General features: G+C 46.9%; 1 protein-coding gene across 2 annotated transcripts in view; it reads left to right on the top strand.

Annotated features, from left to right (window-relative positions):
* Positions 1-1,314: 1,314 nt before the first annotated feature.
* The window catches only part of LOC134927686 (mediator of RNA polymerase II transcription subunit 1-like), a 168,827-nt gene continuing 148,940 nt past the window's right edge, over positions 1,315-21,201 (top strand). Inside the window, exon 1 of one of the 2 annotated variants that reach the window (XM_063922493.1) lies at positions 1,315-1,384. In XM_063922493.1, coding sequence (XP_063778563.1) covers positions 1,375-1,384 — 10 coding nt within the window. In that variant the 5' untranslated portion in view covers positions 1,315-1,374. Of the gene's footprint in view, positions 1,385-1,782; positions 1,984-21,201 lie in introns of those variants that run through there. The other variant, XM_063922492.1, reaches the window with a different exon arrangement.

Here is a 21,201-nt window from a genome sequence, read left to right on the forward strand (position 1 = left end):
TGTTCTTAACTAACACTGTTTAAACGACATGTAGAATACTTAAGTGTCCTGTAAACGCTGATGAGGCAGGAGGCTTTACAGAAGAGACAGGGCCCAGCAGTCCCAGAATCAGCGCAGCTCTGTGTTATGGCGCCCAAATGCTGACAAGGAGTGAGGGAGAGAGAGAGATGCAGCTCCAGGGCGGGAACATCTGTTGTAGATGGCGCCTGGGGCTGGGGGAGGGGCTACAGGTCAGAGCCTTATCCCCTCTACTGGACTTGACCACCGGGTACTAAGGAGCCTGTACTAAACGGATTTTAGTATATCCGACCTGTGCTCCTTGCCCTGGTGGATATAGTGGGGTCCCTGCATGGCCACAGTGTCCACGCCAGCGGCGCGGTCCATCTCCGGAGACCGCGACCGGATCGTGATATGGGCGGGTCCTACCTGGGAGACCCTCTTACCTCCTCCCTATCGTGCGGCCACGCGATCCAGTAGAGCAGCAGCAGTATGTGTGCCTGATGAGACCGGAGCGCCTCCGCTGTAAGTACCTGGCAACCAGGGTGCGGGAGCATACAGCACCGCTGGGGGAGGTGAGGGAGCCGCAGCACGATATGTCAGCATGACATATAGCACCAAGTGCCTATGCTGTGGCCCTTGAAGTCTTCTTTCTTGTCAGAAAAGCTCTTTTCAGGGCTTTTTGATATGTTGTATATTACACTGTCAATGAATCTATCACTATGTATACTGCATACCTCCCAATATGACCCTCTCCAGGAGGGACACAATGTTCTGCTTCTGGACTTTTCTCTTAATTTATGATTGCCGGCACCTGTTTCGAACAGGTTGATGGATAAGAAAGGTGTTTCACCACAGGTGATGGCGAGCATAAATTAAAAGGGAAGTCCAGGAGTAGAGCATTCTGTCCCTCCTGGAAAGGTTCATTTTGGGAGGTATGTAGTCTGGTGACCAGATTTGCATTTACTATAACATACCTCCCAACATGACCCTCTCCAGGAGGGACACAATGCTCTGCTTCTGGACTTTTCTCTTAATGTATGATTGCCGGCACCTGTTTTGAATAGGTTAATGCAGGGGTTCTCAAACTTGGTCCTCAGGACCCCACACAGTGCATGTTTTGCAGGTAACCCAGCAAATGCACAGGTGTATTAATTACTCACAGACACATTTTAAAAGGTCCACAGGTGGACTTAATTATTTCACTTGTGATTCTACGAGGAGACCTGCAAAACATGCACTGTGTGGGGTCCTGAGGACCGAGTTTGAGAACCTGTGGGTTAATGGATAAGAAAGATGTTTCAGCACAGGTGATGGCAATCATAAATGAAGAGGGAAGTCTAGGAGCAGAGCAATCTGTCCCTCCTGGAGAGGGTCATGTTGGGAGGTACTGTATGACTAATGTTCACATGTATGAACTTTTTTCACATCCTTTCCCAACACAATTGAATATACTGCCTTCAATATATGATATGGGACTTGTAAGAAACTGTTTCCAATTAAATTGTATATAATTAGGCTTACCATACTAATACTATCCCTTTAAATTGGGACACTCATGAATTACACAGGTTCTGTGGCTGATTAAAACCAGATGAAATGCAGGCTTGAATTAAGCCAGCCATAGAACCTGTGTAATTCATGAGTGTACCAGTTTAAAGGGAGAATAGAGTAAGCCTATATATAATAGTGGTAGTAGTTTTTTAAATCCTAGATTGCCTTGAGTTCTTATTTGAGATGGTTGCATTCAGCTGAGCTGTATTACATAGTACAGGTGTGGCAAAGCATTCATTAAGCCAAAGAGAATATCAGTCAGCAAGGCGGAAGAGTTTCACATTTGACCTGTGTCAGAGATGGAGGCATTTGTTGATCTGTCAGAGGAGGGGATGATTGAAAGTCTGTGGACACCTATAAACAAGGAGACAGCTGCTCCAATGCTTCATGCTCCTATTGAGCACCATCAGGACTGGAACGTCTCTGGTTTTGGTAAACAGAATCTTAGCTGTGAAATGATTAATATTTGTGGTCATTATGTAATTCCACCAATATGGAATTAAAGGATCATATAAATAAACCATCTATGCTGTCAGAATAATAAATCTGTGTTCAGTAACAAACATTTTATTTTGTGAGTAAAACAGATGGGGTATTCATATATCCAGGTTCAAGTTATGTAGGGTACGCGGTCATTCATCATTGGTTTTCTGCTGCTTTGCAATGCAAGTCAATTTGGACAGTATCAAGATCGATCATCGTCCAACTTGCTGCCGTCGCCCAGTGCGTGGGGCGCTTAAGATGGGAGTTCTATTTAAGATGGGATGTTGCCCATAGCAACCAATCAAATTCCAGGTATTATCTTCTAGAAGGTGCTAGAGAAATGAGAAGAATAATCTGATTGGTAGCTATGGGCAACATCCCATCTTAAATAGATCTCCCATCTTAGTAAATTTACCCCTATGTGTTAACATTCAAACTAGTGTGCAGCAGCATAGAGCATGGTTATATTACATTTTTTTTTTTCTTCTTCTTCTGCCTATTATTCCACACTGCGTGTGTGTGTGTGTGTGTGTGTGTGTATGTGTATGTGTATGTATGTATGTGTATGTGTATGTATGTATGTGTATGTATGTGTATGTATGTGTATGTATGTGTATGTATGTGTATGTATGTGTATGTATGTGTATGTATGTGTATGTATGTGTATGTATGTGTATGTATGTATGTATGTATATATATATATATATATATATATATATATATATATATATATATAATCTATCCACACCATGGTCTCCAGACATCACCTGCCCAGAAATGTGTGTTTAGACTGCAGAAGGAAGGGAGATGGTACAGTGGAATTATGCAAGTATGAAATGATCATAATTCAGTGACCGTTCACACTGAACTAAGAAATGCTGTACTGTTCCTGTGTGACATAGGGACTGCTTCAGAGGACTCCAACTGCATGCAGTTCTATATGAATAAAGTGCTATGTGGCAGTAGGGCTGGAGTCAAATCTTGGGGCCCCACACAGTGATACCTCTGGGGCCCCCATCAGAATGAATGGGGGAAGGGGAGAAAAAAAATATATTTTTATATATATATATATATATATATATATATATATATATATATATATATATATATATATATATTATAATTTGCTGCGCTAAGAAACTGATACATTGAGAGATATATAAAAAAAATTTCATACTAATATGTATATCTCTCCTTCCTCCCACACACCCCAGTCTGTCTATCCCTAGTGACTCCATGATGCATTCTCAACTCCCTGTGCCCACTCGCCAATCCACTCTTTCCCATAGTTGCCTACCCTCCCTCATTCTGCAGGAGACTCCCTGAATAGTCCAGCAATCTCCCTGATTTCACCTTATCCCCAGACCCCATTATGCAGCTGTTACATTCTTGGAGAAACAAAAGAAATCCGACATATATACATTTAAATGGGCTCATCAGTGCCATTTCCTTGCATTGGTTATAATAAGGCGCATGATCCCTATGGCTACATGCATTTTAAATAAGGATTCTCTTGGCCACTTACAGTATACAGAGGTGTAGCAAGGTGTCATGGAGCCTGGAGCAAGGTATGTTTTGACGCCCCCCCCTTTACTGAATTGGGGGCGTGGCCAACATGTGAGGGCATACATCTGTGATATATACACCCACTTTTGAAAAACCTAGCATGGCTCTACAGCAAGTCAGCAACATCCATTATACTGCACGTATGTATTATTAATTATTTAAAGTGTGCCGCCCGGTGCCCTCAGCCCCACTCTATTGACTCTCAGCCAGGCACAGCAGGATGGACTCCAGTCCATCCCTCTGAGTCTGGCCGGCGCAGCGTCCCCGCCCGTCTGACGCCCGTGCGTGTGACGCATGACGTAAGCAAAGACGTGGAGGAGTGAGAAAGTTGCAGCTCGAGCTGTCAGCTGTCAGTGACTGACAGCTGCAGCTGCGAGCGACCTGCAGCGCCCTCTACTGTCTTGGGTGCCTGGAGCTCGAGCTCCACCTGAACCACCCTCTCTACGCCCCTGACAGTATATGGAACCTCTTGTAAAATATAATACACAAACAAATCCTGAAAAATATTGCTGTCTTGATTTTAGATCTTATTAACTTTGGGGCTCATTAACACTTGGATGTAAGTCCTTTTTATAACACCCCTCTTAGATGTAGCAGTACACGGCCGCACTTATAGGTGTTACTTTCCCAATCTCCCTGACATGCTTTTTCAAAAGTAGGCAAGTATGCTCTTACCCTGGGGAGAGACTCTCCTACGCTGCTGTCCCCAGTACACAGACCCGTCCATCACACAGCAGGAACCATGGAACCCTCACACCGCACCAGAAGAGGCCGGAGCAGGTCACGGAAATCCTGTCCAGCTGTTGCCATGTCTTCTAACTGCCGGCAACAGAGCCAGACCCGGAAGAGCAGGCGCACACAGCGGATGCCGCACAGTCACTGTGTGAGAGGCTCCTGTCACACTGAGGCTACGCACACACCACCTACAGGTCGCTGCCCTATTTGTACAAGATGGCTCACATCCCTGCTGTGCATTGGGAGGCTTATCTTTGGGGCCCCTCTGATCATATGTACTTACACATGCACTTAGCATTGTGAAGGACAGCTCTGCCGATAAGAGCTGTCCTTCGTGATCCCCAGCGTCTCCCCGACTTCCGGGTTTCAGCCTCCTGTGTCATTCTGCGCATTTGCAGAATGATGGGGGCACCGCGAAGCATGCTTGGAGGGATCAGATCCCTCACACGACGCTGCGGAAAGAACCCCATAGTTTTCCACTTAGTATATCCCACCCATAGAGTGCTGCCAGCCCTTGTTGAAAAGTTAATTCTGTAAAGCTTTCACGGCTGCCTGTGCAGCCCTCCTGTTTAGTAACCTGCCACTGCAGGCACCGACTATAAAACGGAGCTCATAGTGCCTGGAGGTGGGGTTATAGAGGAGGGCCCCAATGCATCCTGGGACAGCTAAAACTTTAACCTATTTGCACCCTGGATCCAGATCCATCTATACACCCCTATGTTTCCCTGTGGAAACACTATGTACATACCACCTGACTTTCACTGAAGTGAAAGAGGGAAATTTTGTGTGGCGAGGCCACGTGGCTCCGAGAAGGGGGCATGGCCTGTGAGAAAAGGGGCATGGCTTTGTGGGGATACTGCTATTGTGGGCCACTCCACCCATTTCAGTCACAGTGGGGGCATGGCCAGTGCTCTGTGAGCGGCTAGCCATGCCCCCAGTCCCTCAGCCTCCCAGAAATAGTCTATTCACTGCTGCTCTGAACTGAGCAGAGCATCGAGTGCAGGAGCCTCCCAACTGCTCCCCCCCCCACCCCCCCCCACACACACACACACACACACACACACACACACACACACACACACGCGCACACCATGGGACACAGTGGGACAGATTTAAAAATCAAAAAAAAAAAAAACGGGAATATCCCACGAAAATCGGGACAGTTGGGAGGTATTTATGTACCCTGCTGCAGGAAAAAAAAAAGTTTCTGCAGCAGGGTACACTGTGTTCCACAGGAAAACATTGGGGTGTAGAGTGGATCTTCATCCAGAGGCACCAACAGGCTAAAGCTTTAGGCTGTCCCAGGATGCATTGGGGTCTCTTCTGTTACCCCGCCTCCAGGCACTGTGAGCCCAGTTTCGAGTTGGTGCCTGTAGCAGCAGGTCACTTAACAGGAGGGCTGCACTGGGCAGCCCTGAAAAAGCTTTTTCTGACAGAAAATTTCTTAAACTGGGCTGCCAGCGCTGTATGTCATTTTGACACTTCAGCACTGCAGCTCCATCACCTCCCAAGTGGCGTTGCATACTCCTGCAGTTCAGTTCCTGGGTAGTTGCTGCGGAGACGCTATGGCTTTAGGCACACGGTCACAGACGCTCTCCTGGTTCGAGTGGCTGCTACGGGGAGGAGGTAAGAGAGTCCCCCAGGCAGGACCCGCCAATAAATCGCGTTCCTGATTGCAGTCTAGGGAGAAAGACTGCGACGCTGGCGTGGACACTGTCACCGAGCAGGAATCCCACTATATCCGCCAGGGCATAGGAGTACAGGTCGGGTGTACTAACGCCCCTATTGATAAGGCTCCATAGTACCGGTGGTGAGATCCAGCATAGGGGAGTCGGTGCTTGACCTGTAGCCTCTCCCCGGCCCAGAGCAACATCTACTGCAGATTTTCCCGCTCTGGAGCTTCCTCGCACTCCCTGACTGAGATGCTGGGTGCCATCTTAGGAGTATAGCTGCAGCTAGTTCAGTGCAGTTTTATTGTCATACTAATAATTATCTGCATTGCTAATGTGACTGTGTGTGCCTGTATCTGCTGTGAGTATCACTTTCAGTGTTTCCCAAAGATCTATCACTATACTCTGTACCCTAAGGGACTAGGTGCGTCAGGGTCATTTATATAGTGTGTCACAGTATTTACCTTTTCAGTGTATTCTACTGTGTACTCGGTCACATAATAATTTATTCGCAGGTCTTGTGTACTAGGGACTCTGTCACATACTATCGGATTTATTCGCAGATATTATACTCTGTCTGTATTCATCGTACTAAACCACTCTCTGTTGCATTTGTGTAAAATGTCTCACAGGAAGGGCAGTAAATCTGTGGACGCTCATGCATCATGCAGAGCATGCGCCAAAGATTTACCAGAGCGGGAAGCTGTGTATGATGGTCTGTGTACCATGTGCCATACACCCTCCAGTTAGTCCGCAACTCCTGTATCCAATCAGGAGCCACCCATGGCCGCATTCTCAAGCCTACTGGGTACTCTAGTGGAACGCCTAATGCCCCCTATGGGACCACCTGTACCATTACAGTCTCAAATAGTCCCTATGGTTAATCCGCCTTGGGTGGAAAACTTGTCTAACCAGTTGCAGCAGTTGACTCATTCCTTGGTCAGACAAAAATGTACCTCCGGACACTCCCGTGTCACTGGGTCATCTAAGCGGACTGCTTCCTCCTCTTAATCCACAAATCTCTCAGATGTTCCATCTGAAGAGGAGGGGGAGCATACTGTCCTGTCAGACACTGAATCAGGCGTTTATGATGAGAATTCTACAATGCAAATTGATGTCCCTGCTCTAGTGGTTGTTATTAAGCAAATCCTACAAATCAGATGATGAGGAACCCACTACTGTCACCAAGAAAACTGACATGTTCAAATGGCTGAAGGTGGCTAAAAATCTATTACCCCATTCTGACCATTTGGTTGACATCAGGCAGGAATCCAGGGAAGAAATTCCCTCTGTCTAAACTGGCCTTAGTTCGCTACCCTCTCCCTGCAGTGTTATGCAACAAGTAGGAAAATTCACAGCTGGTGGATTCTCATGTCACCCGCCTAGTGGTGTCATCAACTCTGCCTGTCACCACTGTCACTTCACTGAAAGAACCGACAGATAAGTGTGGGGAGGGATGCCTGAAATGTATTTGCTCCCTGACCGGTGCTGTACATAAACCCACTATTGTTGTCTCCTGGGTTGCTAAAGGTATTGAAGCATGGGTTAAGGCATTAGAGGAAGAGCTGCCCGAGGATATATCTGACAATGTCAGACGATACCTGTCTCACATTACCACCGCTTATTATATTCAAAAGGCATCCTCTGAGGCGGCTGTGTTGGCGACCAAGGAGTTCACTACGTCTGTCCTGGCTCGCCGTATTCTGTGGTTGAGGTCATGGAAGGTGGATCTGGTCTTCAAAAAGACCTTGGAAGTACTCCCTTTTAAGGGAGACATATTGTTTGGGGAAGACCTAAATAAAATTGTCTGAACTGGCAGCTGCAAAGACTTTTTTTTTTTTTTTTTTTCTTTTTTTTTTCTACCAAATACTAATCCTTTTGCACAGAAGGCAAAAGGTACCACTTTTCATTCCTTTCGACCCCAAGTGAAAGCTAAAGGTCACACGTACCCGAGACAATCTTGTGCTTCCAAAACCACTAGCCCAAGACGAAGTAGTCCTGGGAGGCCCATAGGCCTGCTTCTAAACAAGACAAGCCTGCTGCATGACGGGGAAGGCCTCTCCTGTGGGACCCCAAGGTGGGAAGTCGACTTCTGCAGTTCACCCAGGTCTGGTTGAAGACCACTTTAGACTCATGGGTGCGAGAAGTTGTCTCTCACGGGTACACAGTCTCTTTCAAGAGACGTCCCCCTTGCTAGTTTTGCACCACAGTCATCCCTTTGGATCCACTACAGGCGCAAGCTCTGCAGCAGGTTGTGAATTCTCTCCTGGATACAGGAGTGGTAGTGCCGGTACCTCTGTTCCAAAGGGGCAATGGTTACTACTCAACCCTGCTTCTAGTCCCGAAACTCAATGGGTCCTTCCGGCCTATACTCGACCTCAAATCCCTAAACAAGTTTGTGAGAGTGTACAAGTTCCGTATAGAGACACTGCGCTCAATTGTACTGGCAATGGAACCCGGAGACTATATGGTATCCCTGGATATTCAGGATGTGTATCTGCATATACCTATTGCCAAGTCTCATCAGCAGTATCTTTGGTTTGTTATTGGCAACCTACACTGTCGGTTCCAGGCTCTGCCATTTGGATTGGCTAGAGCCCCTCGGATTTTCACCAAGGTCATGGCCGTAATGACTGCACATCTGTCTCCAGGGAGTCATATCTGGATGACTTGCTGATCCTGGAAACCTCCCACAATGTCCTCCTCAGTCATCTACAACTGATGGTAAGCTTCCACCAAGCCCACGGGTGGCTCATCAATTGGAAGAAATCCTTGCTGGTCCCAGCTCAGAGCATGGTACACCTGGGGGCACTCCTGGACACACACAGTCAACGTCTGTTCCTGTCTCGGGAGAAAGTCCTGAAGCTTCAGGACAGGATAATATGCTTCCTTTATCTCCCCAGTGTGTTGATACACTCTACAATGAAAGTACTTGGCCTGATGGTGTTTGTATTCGACATGGTAGAGTATGCTCCATTTCATTCCCGCCCTCTGCAGAGGTTAATTCTTTCCAAGTGGAATAGCCTACCTCATTGGATCAAATCTCACATGATTACTTTGACTCCAGAGGTTCGTCAATCGCTGACCTGGTGGCTACAGGACCAGCAATTGAGCAAGGGCTGTCCCTTCTGGATCCCCGACTGGGTCCTGCTGACGGATGCCAGTCTGCGGGGATGGGGTGCGGTATTGGAGCAACACTATTTCCATGGTCGTTGGACCAAGAAGTCTCTCCTCCCAATAAACATTCTGAAGCTGCGGGCAGTGTTCGATGCATTGACTCTCTCTCCCTGCCTCTCGTACAGAACAGGCCTATTCAAGTACGGTCAGACAATGCCACCACAGTGGCATACATAAATTTCAAGGCGGCACTCGAAGCCGCATGACAATGTTGGCAGTGTCAAACATCCTTTGATGGGCAGAACACCATCTGTCAGCCATATCAGCAGTGTTCCTTCTGGGTGTCCTAAACTGGGAAGCGGACTTCCTCAGTCATCTGGACATCTATGCCGGAGAGTGGAGTCTTCATCTGGAAGTCTTTCAACTCCTAGTGGACACGTGGAGCCTACCAGGTGTAGACCTGATGGTGTCTCAACACAATCACAAAGTTCCAGTCTTCGGATCAAGGACCAGGGATCCTCAAGCAGCGTTCGTGGATGCACTAGCCATTCCATGGAACTTTCGTCTGCCTTATGTGTTCCCTCCAGTGTCACTCCTGCCCAGGGTCCTGCGGAAGTTCAAGCAAGAAGAAGGAATACTACTGCTAGTCGCTCCGGCGTGGCCCAGTCGGCATTGGTTCTCAGACCTGCAGGGTCTATTGACAGAGCGTCCTCTTCTACTTCCTCAGCTCCCAGACCTCCTCGTTCAGGGCTCTTTTCTCTATCCAGACCTGGCCAGACTGGCTTTGACGGCGTGGCTCTTGAAGCATCACTCCTGAGGGCCAAAGGAATCTCTCTGAGGCGGTCATCCAAACTATGTTGAAAGCCCGCAAACTGGCATCTGCCCAGATCTATTAGAAAGTCTGGAATTCGTACAACTTGTGTGCTGATGAGAACTATGATGTCTACAGATTCAAAACAACCAGAATCTTAGCTTTCCTGCAACAGGGCCTGGATTTAGGCCTTCGTCTGGCCTCCCTCAAGGTTCACATATCTGCCTTGTCGGTGTGGTTTCAGAGAAAAATTGTGTCTGACTTACATTCACTTAGGGTGTTTTAAGGATTCAGCCTCCCTATGTTCCTCCAGTGGCTCCATGGGATCTGTCTGTTTCCTGAATGCCCTGAAAGAGTCTCCATTTGAACCTCTTGAGTCGGTGGACCTTAAATGGCTCACAGCCAAGGTCCTGTTTCTGTTGGCTATTGCCTCTGCTAGAAGGGTGTCGGACCTAGGTGCTTTGTCCTGTTGTCCACCCTTTCTAATATTACATAGTGACCGGGCAGTTCTTAGAACTAGCCAAGGTTATTTACCTAAGGTGGTGTCATCTTTTCACCTTAACCAAGAGATTATAGTCGGTCCTTTATCTCTTCGGATTTGTCCCCCAAAGAGCAGTCTTTGGCTGTCGTAAGGGCTCTCCATATGTATGTGGAGTGGACTGTCTCTATCAGAAGATCAGATACCCTTTTTTGTACTGTTTGGTTTCCACAAATGTGGCTGGCCTGCGAATACGCAAACCTTGGCCAGATGGATTAGAATGGTGATTGCACAAGCTTATGCGCAGACTGGACTATCAACTCCTGCTGCTGTTAAAGCCCATTCTACTCGGTCTGTTGGACCGTCTTCAGCAGCCAGAACAATTGTGGAAGGCGGCTGCGTGGTCCTTAGTGAACACGTTCATTAGGTTCTATGCCATTGATACTTCTGCCTCCCAGGATGCTTCTTTTGGGCGCTGGGTTCTCATACCCGCTAAGGCGCATCCCCTCCCTTGAAGAACTGCTTTAGAACATCCCCCGATGTTTTCCTGTGGAACACTGTGTACCCCACTGCAGGAAAGTAGTGTTATGGTAGGCTTACCATGGTTAACTCTTTTTCTGCGAGGTACACTGGGTTCCACAGGGCACCCACCCTGACGCACCTAGCTTCTATGGGTTTGTGTGGCATTAGTTGCTGGTCCCTTCTCCTGTCTTGAGAATGTGGTTCTATGTGACTGACATCTGCATTCTCTCTTACCTGCTCCTACATTGGACTGGTTAACGAAACTGAGCTCAGTGCCTGGAGGCGGGGTTACAGAGGAGGCCCCAATGCATCCTGGGACAGCCTAAAGCTTTAGCCTGTTGGTGCCTCTGGATCAAGATCCACTCTACACCCCTATGTTTTCCTGTGGAACCCAGTGTACCCCACAGAGAGTTAACAATTGTAAGTCTACCATAACTCTCCTTATTTTGAACTAACCCCCTTGTCAGTCCATTCTTACAATAGATATTTGTTTCATCCATTTTGAACATCTTTGACATGGTAATCTTGTGTTTTTAAACGTGCTTCACTATTGAAAAATTACACCAACCAAAACCTAAATGGCTTGAATTGGATGTATTGCCAGATCTTGTGATCTGGCAATGCTGTCACTCTATCTAGGTTTTCCATTGGCTTTTCCAGTGTTACACAATGTCCTATTTGTTTAACGTTCATCTCAAGTGCATATTTGACCTTCTTATTATACTGGGACTTATTCTGTTGGATTCTTGGCTCTTCTAAAACTTTGCAAATTTTCTTAAGGGGGGGGGGGGGGGGGGGGGGGGAAGACTGGTTCACTGTTTCCCATCAGGTCTCGAAACTAGCTGGTCATCTAAAGTGACTGCAAATGCCATATCAAGAGTAATGGGACCTCTCGCTTAACAATTAGAAGACTGGGTGAAGATTTATTAGTCATGCCCCAATGTAGCTCATCAACTTTTTCTGGCTTGAAAATGTCTCAAATATTTTAGGGCCTCTGTATAGTATTCTGATATAATTGAAAGAAGCATCTGGTCGTGTACAGTACATGCACAATATTTAAAAGGGCAATGCTTTTACATGGCTAGGTCTTGCTAGTAAAGTTTTTTCCCTTTTAAATATGGGGCATAAACACTCTCTCCTTTTTTTTTTTTTTTTTTTTTTTTTTTTTTTTTTTTTTTTCTTCCCTTCTCTTCTTATAAGGATAACATTATGCATCATTTGATTCTGTCAGGTATAATTACTAAAGTTCAGGTTTAGTGAAGTGGTGATATTGCCCATAGCAACAAAACAGATTCTGGCTATGATCTCGTAGAAGGTGCTTGATAAATGATAAGCAGAATCTGATTGGTTGCTATAGGCAACATCTCCACTTTTATACACCTGAACTTTCTTAAATGTATATCCCTGTGTGTCTACCGAAAGTATATTGATGACTTGGAAGAACATCTGCTTATTTACATAGGAGCATAGATAAGATGTTGCTTCCTGATATTCCCAGACCATCTGTCTTCTATAGAATATTTGTTCAATAAATGACTTTACATCTTTGTTACTTCCGTTGCTCCACTAAGAGCCATAACTAGACATTTTGGTGCCCTGTGCCAGTATTCTAATTAGGGACAGTGCACACAAAAGGCACTAATCCAAAAAAGGGGGCAAGGTCATGCAGGAAAAGGGCTTGGTCATGCCACACATTTGTGCTCCTTATTCACTTTACAACCCACAGTAGTGCCATTTCTTCACATTATGCCACAGTAGTACACCACATACACAGTATTCCACACAGTAGTACACCTTATACACAGTATGCCACACAGTAGTACACCTTGTACATTTTGTGCCACAATAGTACCCTTATACACAGTACACCAAACAATAGTACACTGGCTATGCAGAATTCCACAGTAGTACCCCTTACACAGAGTATGTCACTCAGTAGTACTACTTAGAGCAGTGATCACCAACCCGTCGCTAGCGAGTTACCGGTAGCTCACCATAGCATTTTCGGTAGTGATGAGCGGGTTCGGTTCCTCGGAATCCGAACCCCCCCGAACTTCAGCCTTTTTACACGGATCCGAGGCAGACTCGGATATTCCCGCCTTGCTCGGCTAACCCGAGCGCGCCCGAACGTCATCATCCCGCTGTCGGATTCTCGCGAGGCTCGGATTCTATATAAGGAGCCGCGCGTCGCCGCCATTTTCACACGTGCATTGAGATTCATAGGGAGAGGACGTGGCTGGCGTCCTCTCCATTTAGATTAGAAGAGAGAGAGTGAGACACTTGATTTACTGGAGCTTAGGAGTACTCAGAGTGCAGAGTTTACTAGTGACTGACCAGTGACCACCAGTGCAGTATTATTATTTAATATAATCCGTTCTCTGCCTGAAAAAAAACGATACACAGTGACACAGTAACAGTATACCATATCTGTGCTCAGCCTCAGTGTGCTGCATCATCTATGTATATCTGACTGTGCTCAGTGCTCACACAGCTGAATTGTGGGGGAGACTGGGGAGCAGTAGCAGGAGTACATATTATTTAACAGTGCACACTTTTGCTGCCAGAGTGCCACTGCCAGTGTGACTGACCAGTGACCACTGTCTGACCACCAGTATATTGTGATTGTCTGCCTGAAAAAGTTAAACACTCGTCGTGTGGTGTTTTTATTCTATAAACGCATTCTGCTGACAGTGTCCAGCAGGTCCGTCATTAATTATATAATATATACCTGTCCGGCTGCAGTAGTGATATATATATATATATATATATATATATATATATATATATATATATATATATATATATATATATATATATATCTATCTATCTCTAATATATTTATATATATATATATATATATATATATATATCTATCTATCTCTAATATATTTATATATATATATATATATATATATATCTAATATATTTTTTTTTATATCATTATCATCCAGTCTATATTGGCAGCAGACGCAGTACGGTAGTCCACGGCTGTAGCTACCTCTGTGTCGGCAGTCGCTCGTCCATCCATAATTGTATACCACCTACCTGTTGTGTTTTTTTTTTATCTATCTTCTTGATACTAGTAGCTTACTTTAGGAGTCTGCAGTGCTGACAGTGTCCAGCAGGTCCGTCATTATATAATATATACCTGTCCGGCTGCAGTAGTGATATATATATATATATATATATATTTTTTTTTTTTTTTTTTTTTTAATTTTATATCATTATCATCCAGTCTATATTAGCAGCAGACGCAGTACGGTAGTCCACGGCTGTAGCTACCTCTGTGTCGGCAGTCGCTCGTCCATCCAGAAGTATACTAGTATCCATCCATCTCCATTGTTTACCTGAGGTGCCTTTTAGTTGTGCCTATTAAAATATGGAGAACAAAAATGTTAAGGTTCCAAAAATAGGGAAAGATCAAGATCGACTTCCACCTCGTGCTGAAGCTGCTGCCACTAGTCATGGCCGAGACTATGAAATGCCAGCAACGTCGTCTGCCAAGGCCGATGCCCAATGTCATAGTACAGAGCATGTAAAATCCAAAACACCAAATATCAGTAAAAAAAGGACTCAAAAATCTAAAATAAAATTGTTGGAGGAGAAGCGTAAACTTGCCAATATGCCATTTACCACACGGAGTGGCAAGGAACGGCTGAGGCCCTGGCCTATGTTCATGGCTAGTGGTTCAGCTTCACATGAGGATGGAAGCACTCAGCCTCTCGCTAGAAAAATGAAAAGACTCAAGCTGGCAAAAGCACAGCAAAGAACTGTGCGTTCTTCGAAATCACAAATCCACAAGGAGAGTCCAATTGTGTCGGTTGCGATGCCTGACCTTCCCAACACTGGACGTGAAGAGCATGCGCCTTCCACCATTTGCACGCCCCCTGCAAGTGCTGGAAGGAGCACCCGCAGTCCAGTTCCTGATAGTCAGATTGAAGATGTCAGTGTTGAAGTACACCAGGATGAGGAGGATATGGGTGTTGCTGGCGCTGGGGAGGAAATTGACAAGGAGGATTCTGATGGTGAGGTGGTTTGTTTAAGTCAGGCACCCGGGGAGACACCTGTTGTCCGTGGGAGGAATAGGGCCATTGACATGCCTGGTGAAAATACCAAAAAAATCAGCTCTTCGGTGTGGAAGTATTTCAACAGAAATGCGGAGAACAGGTGTCAAGCCATGTGTTGCCTTTGTCAAGCTGTAATAAGTAGGGGTAAGGACGTTAACCACCTCGGAACATCCTCCCTTATACGTCACCTGCAGCGCATTCATCATAAGTCAGTGACAAGTTCAAAAACTTTGGGCGACAGCGGAAGCAGTCCACTGACCAGTAAATCCCTTCCTCTTGTAACCAAGCTCACGCAAACCACCCCACCAACTCCCTCAGTGTCAATTTCCTCCTTCCCCAGGAATGCCAATAGTCCTGCAGGCCATGTCACTGGCAATTCTGACGAGTCCTCTCCTGCCTGGGATTCCTCCGATGCATCCTTGCGTGTAACGCCTACTGCTGCTGGCGCTGCAATTGTTGCTGCTGGGAGTCGATGGTCATCCCAGAGGGGAAGTCGTACTCGTAAGACCACTTTTACTACTTCCACCAAGCAATTGACTGTCCAACAGTCCTTTGCGAGGAAGATGAAATATCACAGCAGTCATCCTGCTGCAAAGCGGATAACTGAGGCCTTGGCATCCTGGGCGGTGAGATACGTGGTTCCGGTATCCATCATTACTGCAGAGCCAACTAGAGACTTGTTGGAAGTACTGTGTCCCCGGTACCAAATACCATCTAGGTTCCATTTCTCTAGGCAGGCGATACCGAAAATGTACACAGACCTCAGAAAAAGACTCACCAGTGTCCTAAAAAATGCAGTTGTACCCAATGTCCACTTAACCACGGACATGTGGAGCAGGGCAGGCTCAGGACTATATGACTGTGACAGCCCACTGGGTAGATGTATGGACTCCCGCCGCAAGAACAGCAGCGGCGGCACCAGTAGCAGCATCTCGCAAATGGCAACTCTTTCCTAGGCAGGCTACGCTTTGTATCACCGCTTTCCAGAATACGCACACAGCTAAAAACCTCTTACGGCAACTGAGGAAGATCATCGCAGAATGGCTTACCCCAATTGGACTCTCCTGTGGATTTGTGGCATCGGACAACGCCAGCAATATTGTGTGTGCATTAAATCTGGGCAAATTCCAGCACGTCCCATGTTTTGCACATACCTTGAATTTGGTGGTGCAGAATTATTTAAAAAACGAGAGGGGCGTGCAAGAGATGCTGTCGGTGGCCAGAAGAATTGCGGGACACTTTCGGCGTACAGGCTCCACGTACAGAAGACTGGAGCACCACCAAAAACGCCTGAACCTGCCCTGCCATCATCTGAAGCAAGAAGTGGTAACGAGGTGGAATTCAACCCTCTATATGCTTCAGAGGTTGGAGGAGCAGCAAAAGGCCATTCAAGCCTATACAACTGAGCACGATATAGGAGGTGGAATGCACCTGTCTCAAGCGCAGTGGAGAATGATTTCAATGTTGTGCAAGGTTCTGCAACCTTTTGAACTTGCCACACGTGAAATCAGTTCAGACACTGCCAGCCTGAGTCGGGTCATTCCCCTCATCAGGCTTTTGCAGAAAAAGCTGGAGACATTGAAGGAGGAGCTAACACGGAGCGATTCCGCTAGGCATGTGGGACTTGTGGATGGAGCCCTTAATTCGCTTAACAAGGATTCACGGGTGGTCAATCTGTTGAAATCAGAGCACTACATTTTGGCCACCGTGCTCGATCCTAGATTTAAAACCTACCTTGGATCTCTCTTTCCGGCAGACACAAGTCTGCTGGGGTTCAAAGAACTGCTGGTGACAAAATTGTCAAGTCAAGCGGAACGCGACCTGTCTACATCTCCTCCTTCACATTCTCCCGCAACTGGGGGTGCGAGGAAAAGGCTCAGAATTCCGAGCCCACCCGCTGGCGGTGATGTAGGGCAGTCTGGAGCGACTGCTGATGCTGACATCTGGTCCGGACTGAAGGACCTGACAACGATTACGGACATGTCGTCTACTGTCGCTGCATATGATTCTCTCCCCATTGAAAGAATGGGGGAGGATTATATGAGTGACCGCATCCAAGTAGGCACGTCAGACAGTCCGTATTTATACTGGCAGGAAAAAGAGGCAATTTGGAGGCCCTTGCACAAACTGGCTTTATTCTACCTAAGTTGCCCTCCCACAAGTGTGTACTCCGAAAGAGTGTTTAGTGCCGCCGCTCACCTTGTCAGCAATCGGCGTACGAGGTTACATCCAGAAAATGTGGAGAAGATGATGTTCATTAAAATGAATTATAATCAATTCCTCCGTGGAGACATTCACCAGCAGCAATTGCCTCCACAAAGTACACAGGGAGCTGAGATGGTGGATTCCAGTGGGGACGAATTGATGATCTGTGAGGAGGGGGATGTACACGGTGATATATCGGAGGATGATGATGAGGTGGACATCTTGCCTCTGTAGAGCCAGTTTGTGCAAGGAGAGATTAATTGCTTCTTTTTTGGTGGGGGTCCAAACCAACCCGTCATTTCAGTCAGTCGTGTGGCAGACCCTGTCACTGAAATGATGGGTTGGTTAAAGTGTGCATGTCCTGTTTATACAACATAAGGGTGGGTGGGAGGGCCCAAGGACAATTCCATCTTGCACCTCTTTTTTCTTTAATTTTTCTTTGCGTCATGTGCTGTTTGGGGAGTGTTTTTTTGGAAGGGCCATCCTGCATGACACTGCAGTGCCACTCCTAGATGGGCCAGGTGTTTGTGTCGGCCACTTGGGTCGCTGAGCTTAGTCATCCAGCGACCTCGGTGCAAATTTTAGGACTAAAAATAATATTGTGAGGTGTTCAGAATAGACTGAAAATGAGTGGAAATAATGGTTATTGAGGTTAATAATACTTTGGGGTCAAAATGACCCCCAAATTCTATGATTTAAGCTGTTTTTTAGGGTTTTTTTAAAAACTAAAAAACGAATCCAAAACACACCCGAATCCGACAAAAAAAATTTGGTGAGGTTTTGCCAAATCGCGTTCGAACCCAAAACACGGCCGCGGAACCAAACCCAAAACACAAAACCCGAAAAATTTCCGGTGCTCATCACTAATTTTCGGTAGCTCGCAGAGTGCACAGGCTTGGGCAATCACTGCTAGCTGCACTTTTATTTTTAATATGGTGTCGACCGTCAGCCAATCAGAGCTTGCGGACCTGCAGCAGCGGCACCTGATTAGCTGCCGGACTGCAAGCTTGTTTGGCTTACTTACCGGCGCCATATTTCAAATGCCCATCGCAGCCACTCTCCGGACATCACAGGAGATGCGCGTGCTGTGCTCTCCTCCCCTTCCGAAGAAGCCAGCAGTGGTGAGCACTGTGCGGGGGTCATGGTATCTGGCACTGTGCGGGGGGGCATTACTTGTAGTTGTGAGGACACACCCAGTTTCGCAGGAACATGCGCGCATTGGGGAAGGGCAGTGACGTGCGGTGGGGTGAGGCAGAGCCTTTCCTATCATACTAACGTTTGTGCCAGAGTTTTGACTGTATAAAGAATATATATAAAAAATACAAAGAATATGTTCAAAATATCTTCTTTGTATCATTGTAATCATTTTTATAGTCAAATCTCTGGAGTAAAAAGTCTATGGCAGGTGAGGCAGTGCCTCGCTTGGTTATCTTTTCCGCCCATCTCTGATCAAAATCCACCAAATTTCCAGGAGTTTATACTGCTGCACCTGTGTATAATGCCCACATGAACCATTTGGCTCATATATTGTGTGTAAATCTGGCTCTGGTGCGAACTAGTGCCTCCTAAGAAATTGACCTCACCGCACATCCCTGGGGGGAGGGGGTAGCTCTTTCAGAGGTTTTATCTTCCAAAAGTAGCTTACACCCCAATTAAGGTAGTAAACCACTGCCTTAGAGTATGCCATACAGTATTACTGACTGACAATACAAAACACTAGTCCTGCTGCTAGATCAGACTAGGCAGGGGGGAAGGGGGACATTAGCATTCAACGATTTCAATGACTAACAATAAATGTATTCTAATCTTTGTTTATTTTAATAATCCCCCCCCCCCCTTCCCCTCCTGCTCAGTCTGATCTCGCAGCACTGTAGTGATTTTTATTTGTGTGTAACTTATGAGAGCGCAGTGAGGGTACAGATGTGTCCACATACATCTAGCCTCCTATCAAGAGCCGGATTAAGGGAGGGGCCAAGGGGGTACATTACCCTGGGCCCCCCTCTCCCAGGGGCCCCCCCATCCCTGACGTCCACCACAGGGTGTGTGGACAGTGCTCTCTCTGGCTGCTACTGCGGGGCGCGAGGGTGCAGGCTGTGTGACTGTGGTGGGTGCAGGGTTGCGGCTACCATGGCTCCGGACTGCCTTCAGGGACCGCCACTCCTCCTGTACCCTGTCACACACAGACGACTACACAGCATTTCCCCTCTCTGTCCCCGCCCATGCGCCGGAGATCTCTCACCACACAAAGCATTCTCCGCCCTCCCTCCCTGCTGGAGAGATGAGATGCCCGACTCCTCAGCGGCCCCGCCACCCTCCCTCCTCCAGCAGCCACCCTGTGTTGGGGGTGACGCACTTACCGGACAGTTCCAAGAGTGTCCTCGACTCCGGCCTCACACTACAGTGTGGCGCCATGGTGCTGCATTGGTGCCGGCACTCTGAACATCCAGCCGCCGGCCTCCTCTTCTTCCTGTGCCTAGGTCCGCGGGCCTCACTAACGGTGAGTGACCAGAGAGCCCTGTGCTCTGCTGCTCCCCCCCCCCCCCCCCCCCCTGTGTGTGGCCCCAGGTACCCCCCTGCCTTATGTGTATGTCACCCTTTACCCCCCTTACCCTGGTGTGTGGCCCCCTGTGCCCACCAGTGTGTGTGTGTGTGTATGATGGTGATGAGCGGGTTCGGTTTCCGAGAAACCGAACCCCCCCGAACTTTACCTTTTTTACACGGGTCCGAGCCATACTCGGATTCTCCCGTATGGCTCGGTTAACCCGAGCGCGCCCGAACGTCATCATCCCGCTGTCGGATTCTCGCGAGATTCGGATTCTATATAAGCAGCTGCGCGTCGCCGCCATTTTCACACGTGCATTGAGATTGATAGGGAGAGGACGTGGCTGGCGTCCTCTCCGTTTATAATTGTAGAAGAGCCAGTTGATTGCTTGTTTTATTACTAATTGTGGGGAGGATTGGGGAGCAGCTGTTATGACTTGGAGTAGAGTGCAGAGTTTTGCTGATAGTGACCACCAGTTTTTTTTTTTTATCCGTTCTCTGCCTGAAAAAAACGCTCCATACCATATCTGTGCTCGGTGTGCTGCATGATATCTGTGCTGAGTGCTCACACTGCTTAATTGTGGGGACTGGGGAGCAGCTATAGCAGGAGTACAGTGCACAGTTTTGCTGACAGTGGCCACCAGTATACGTTTGTCTGCCTGAAAAACACTCCTGTGGTGGCTTTTTTTTATACTAGTTTAGCAGTCTGCTGACAGTGTCCACCAGGTCCATTATACTGTATATAGCAGTACGGTAGGCCACTGCTGTACCTACCTCTGTGTCAGTCACTCGTCATCCATTTAATAATAAGTATACTATCCATCCATCTACATTGTATACCTGTGGTGGCTTTTTTTCTTTATACTAGTTTAGCAGTTTGCTGACAGTGTCCACCAGGTCCATTTATTATACTGTATATAGCAGTATGGTAGGCCACTGCTGTACCTACCTCTGTGTCGTCACTCATCGTCCAGAAGTATACTATCCATCCATCTACATTGTATACCTGTGGTGCCATTTTTTCTTTATACTAGTAGTACTAGTTTAGCAGTCTGCTGACAGTGTCCACCAGGTCCATTATACTGTATATAGCAGTACGGTAGGCCACTGCTGTACCTACCTCTGTGTCGTCACTCGTCGTCCATAAGTATACTATCCATCCATCTACATTGTATACCTGTGGTGCCTTTTAGTTGTGCGCATTAAAATATGGAGAACAAAAATGTGGAGGTTAAAAAAATAGGGAAAGATCAACATCCACTTCCACCTCGTGCTGAAGCTGCTGCCACTAGTCATGGTCGAGACGATGAAATGCCATCGACGTCGTCTGCCAAGGCCGATGCCCAATGTCATAGTACAGAGCATGTAAAATCCAAAACACAAAAGATCAGTAAATTGACCCAAAAATAAAAATTAAAAGCGTCTGAGGAGAAGCGTAAACTTGCCAATATGCCA

The sequence above is a fragment of the Pseudophryne corroboree genome, chromosome 5 (assembly GCF_028390025.1).
Source record: "Pseudophryne corroboree isolate aPseCor3 chromosome 5, aPseCor3.hap2, whole genome shotgun sequence".
Classification (NCBI taxonomy): Eukaryota; Metazoa; Chordata; class Amphibia; order Anura; family Myobatrachidae; genus Pseudophryne; species Pseudophryne corroboree.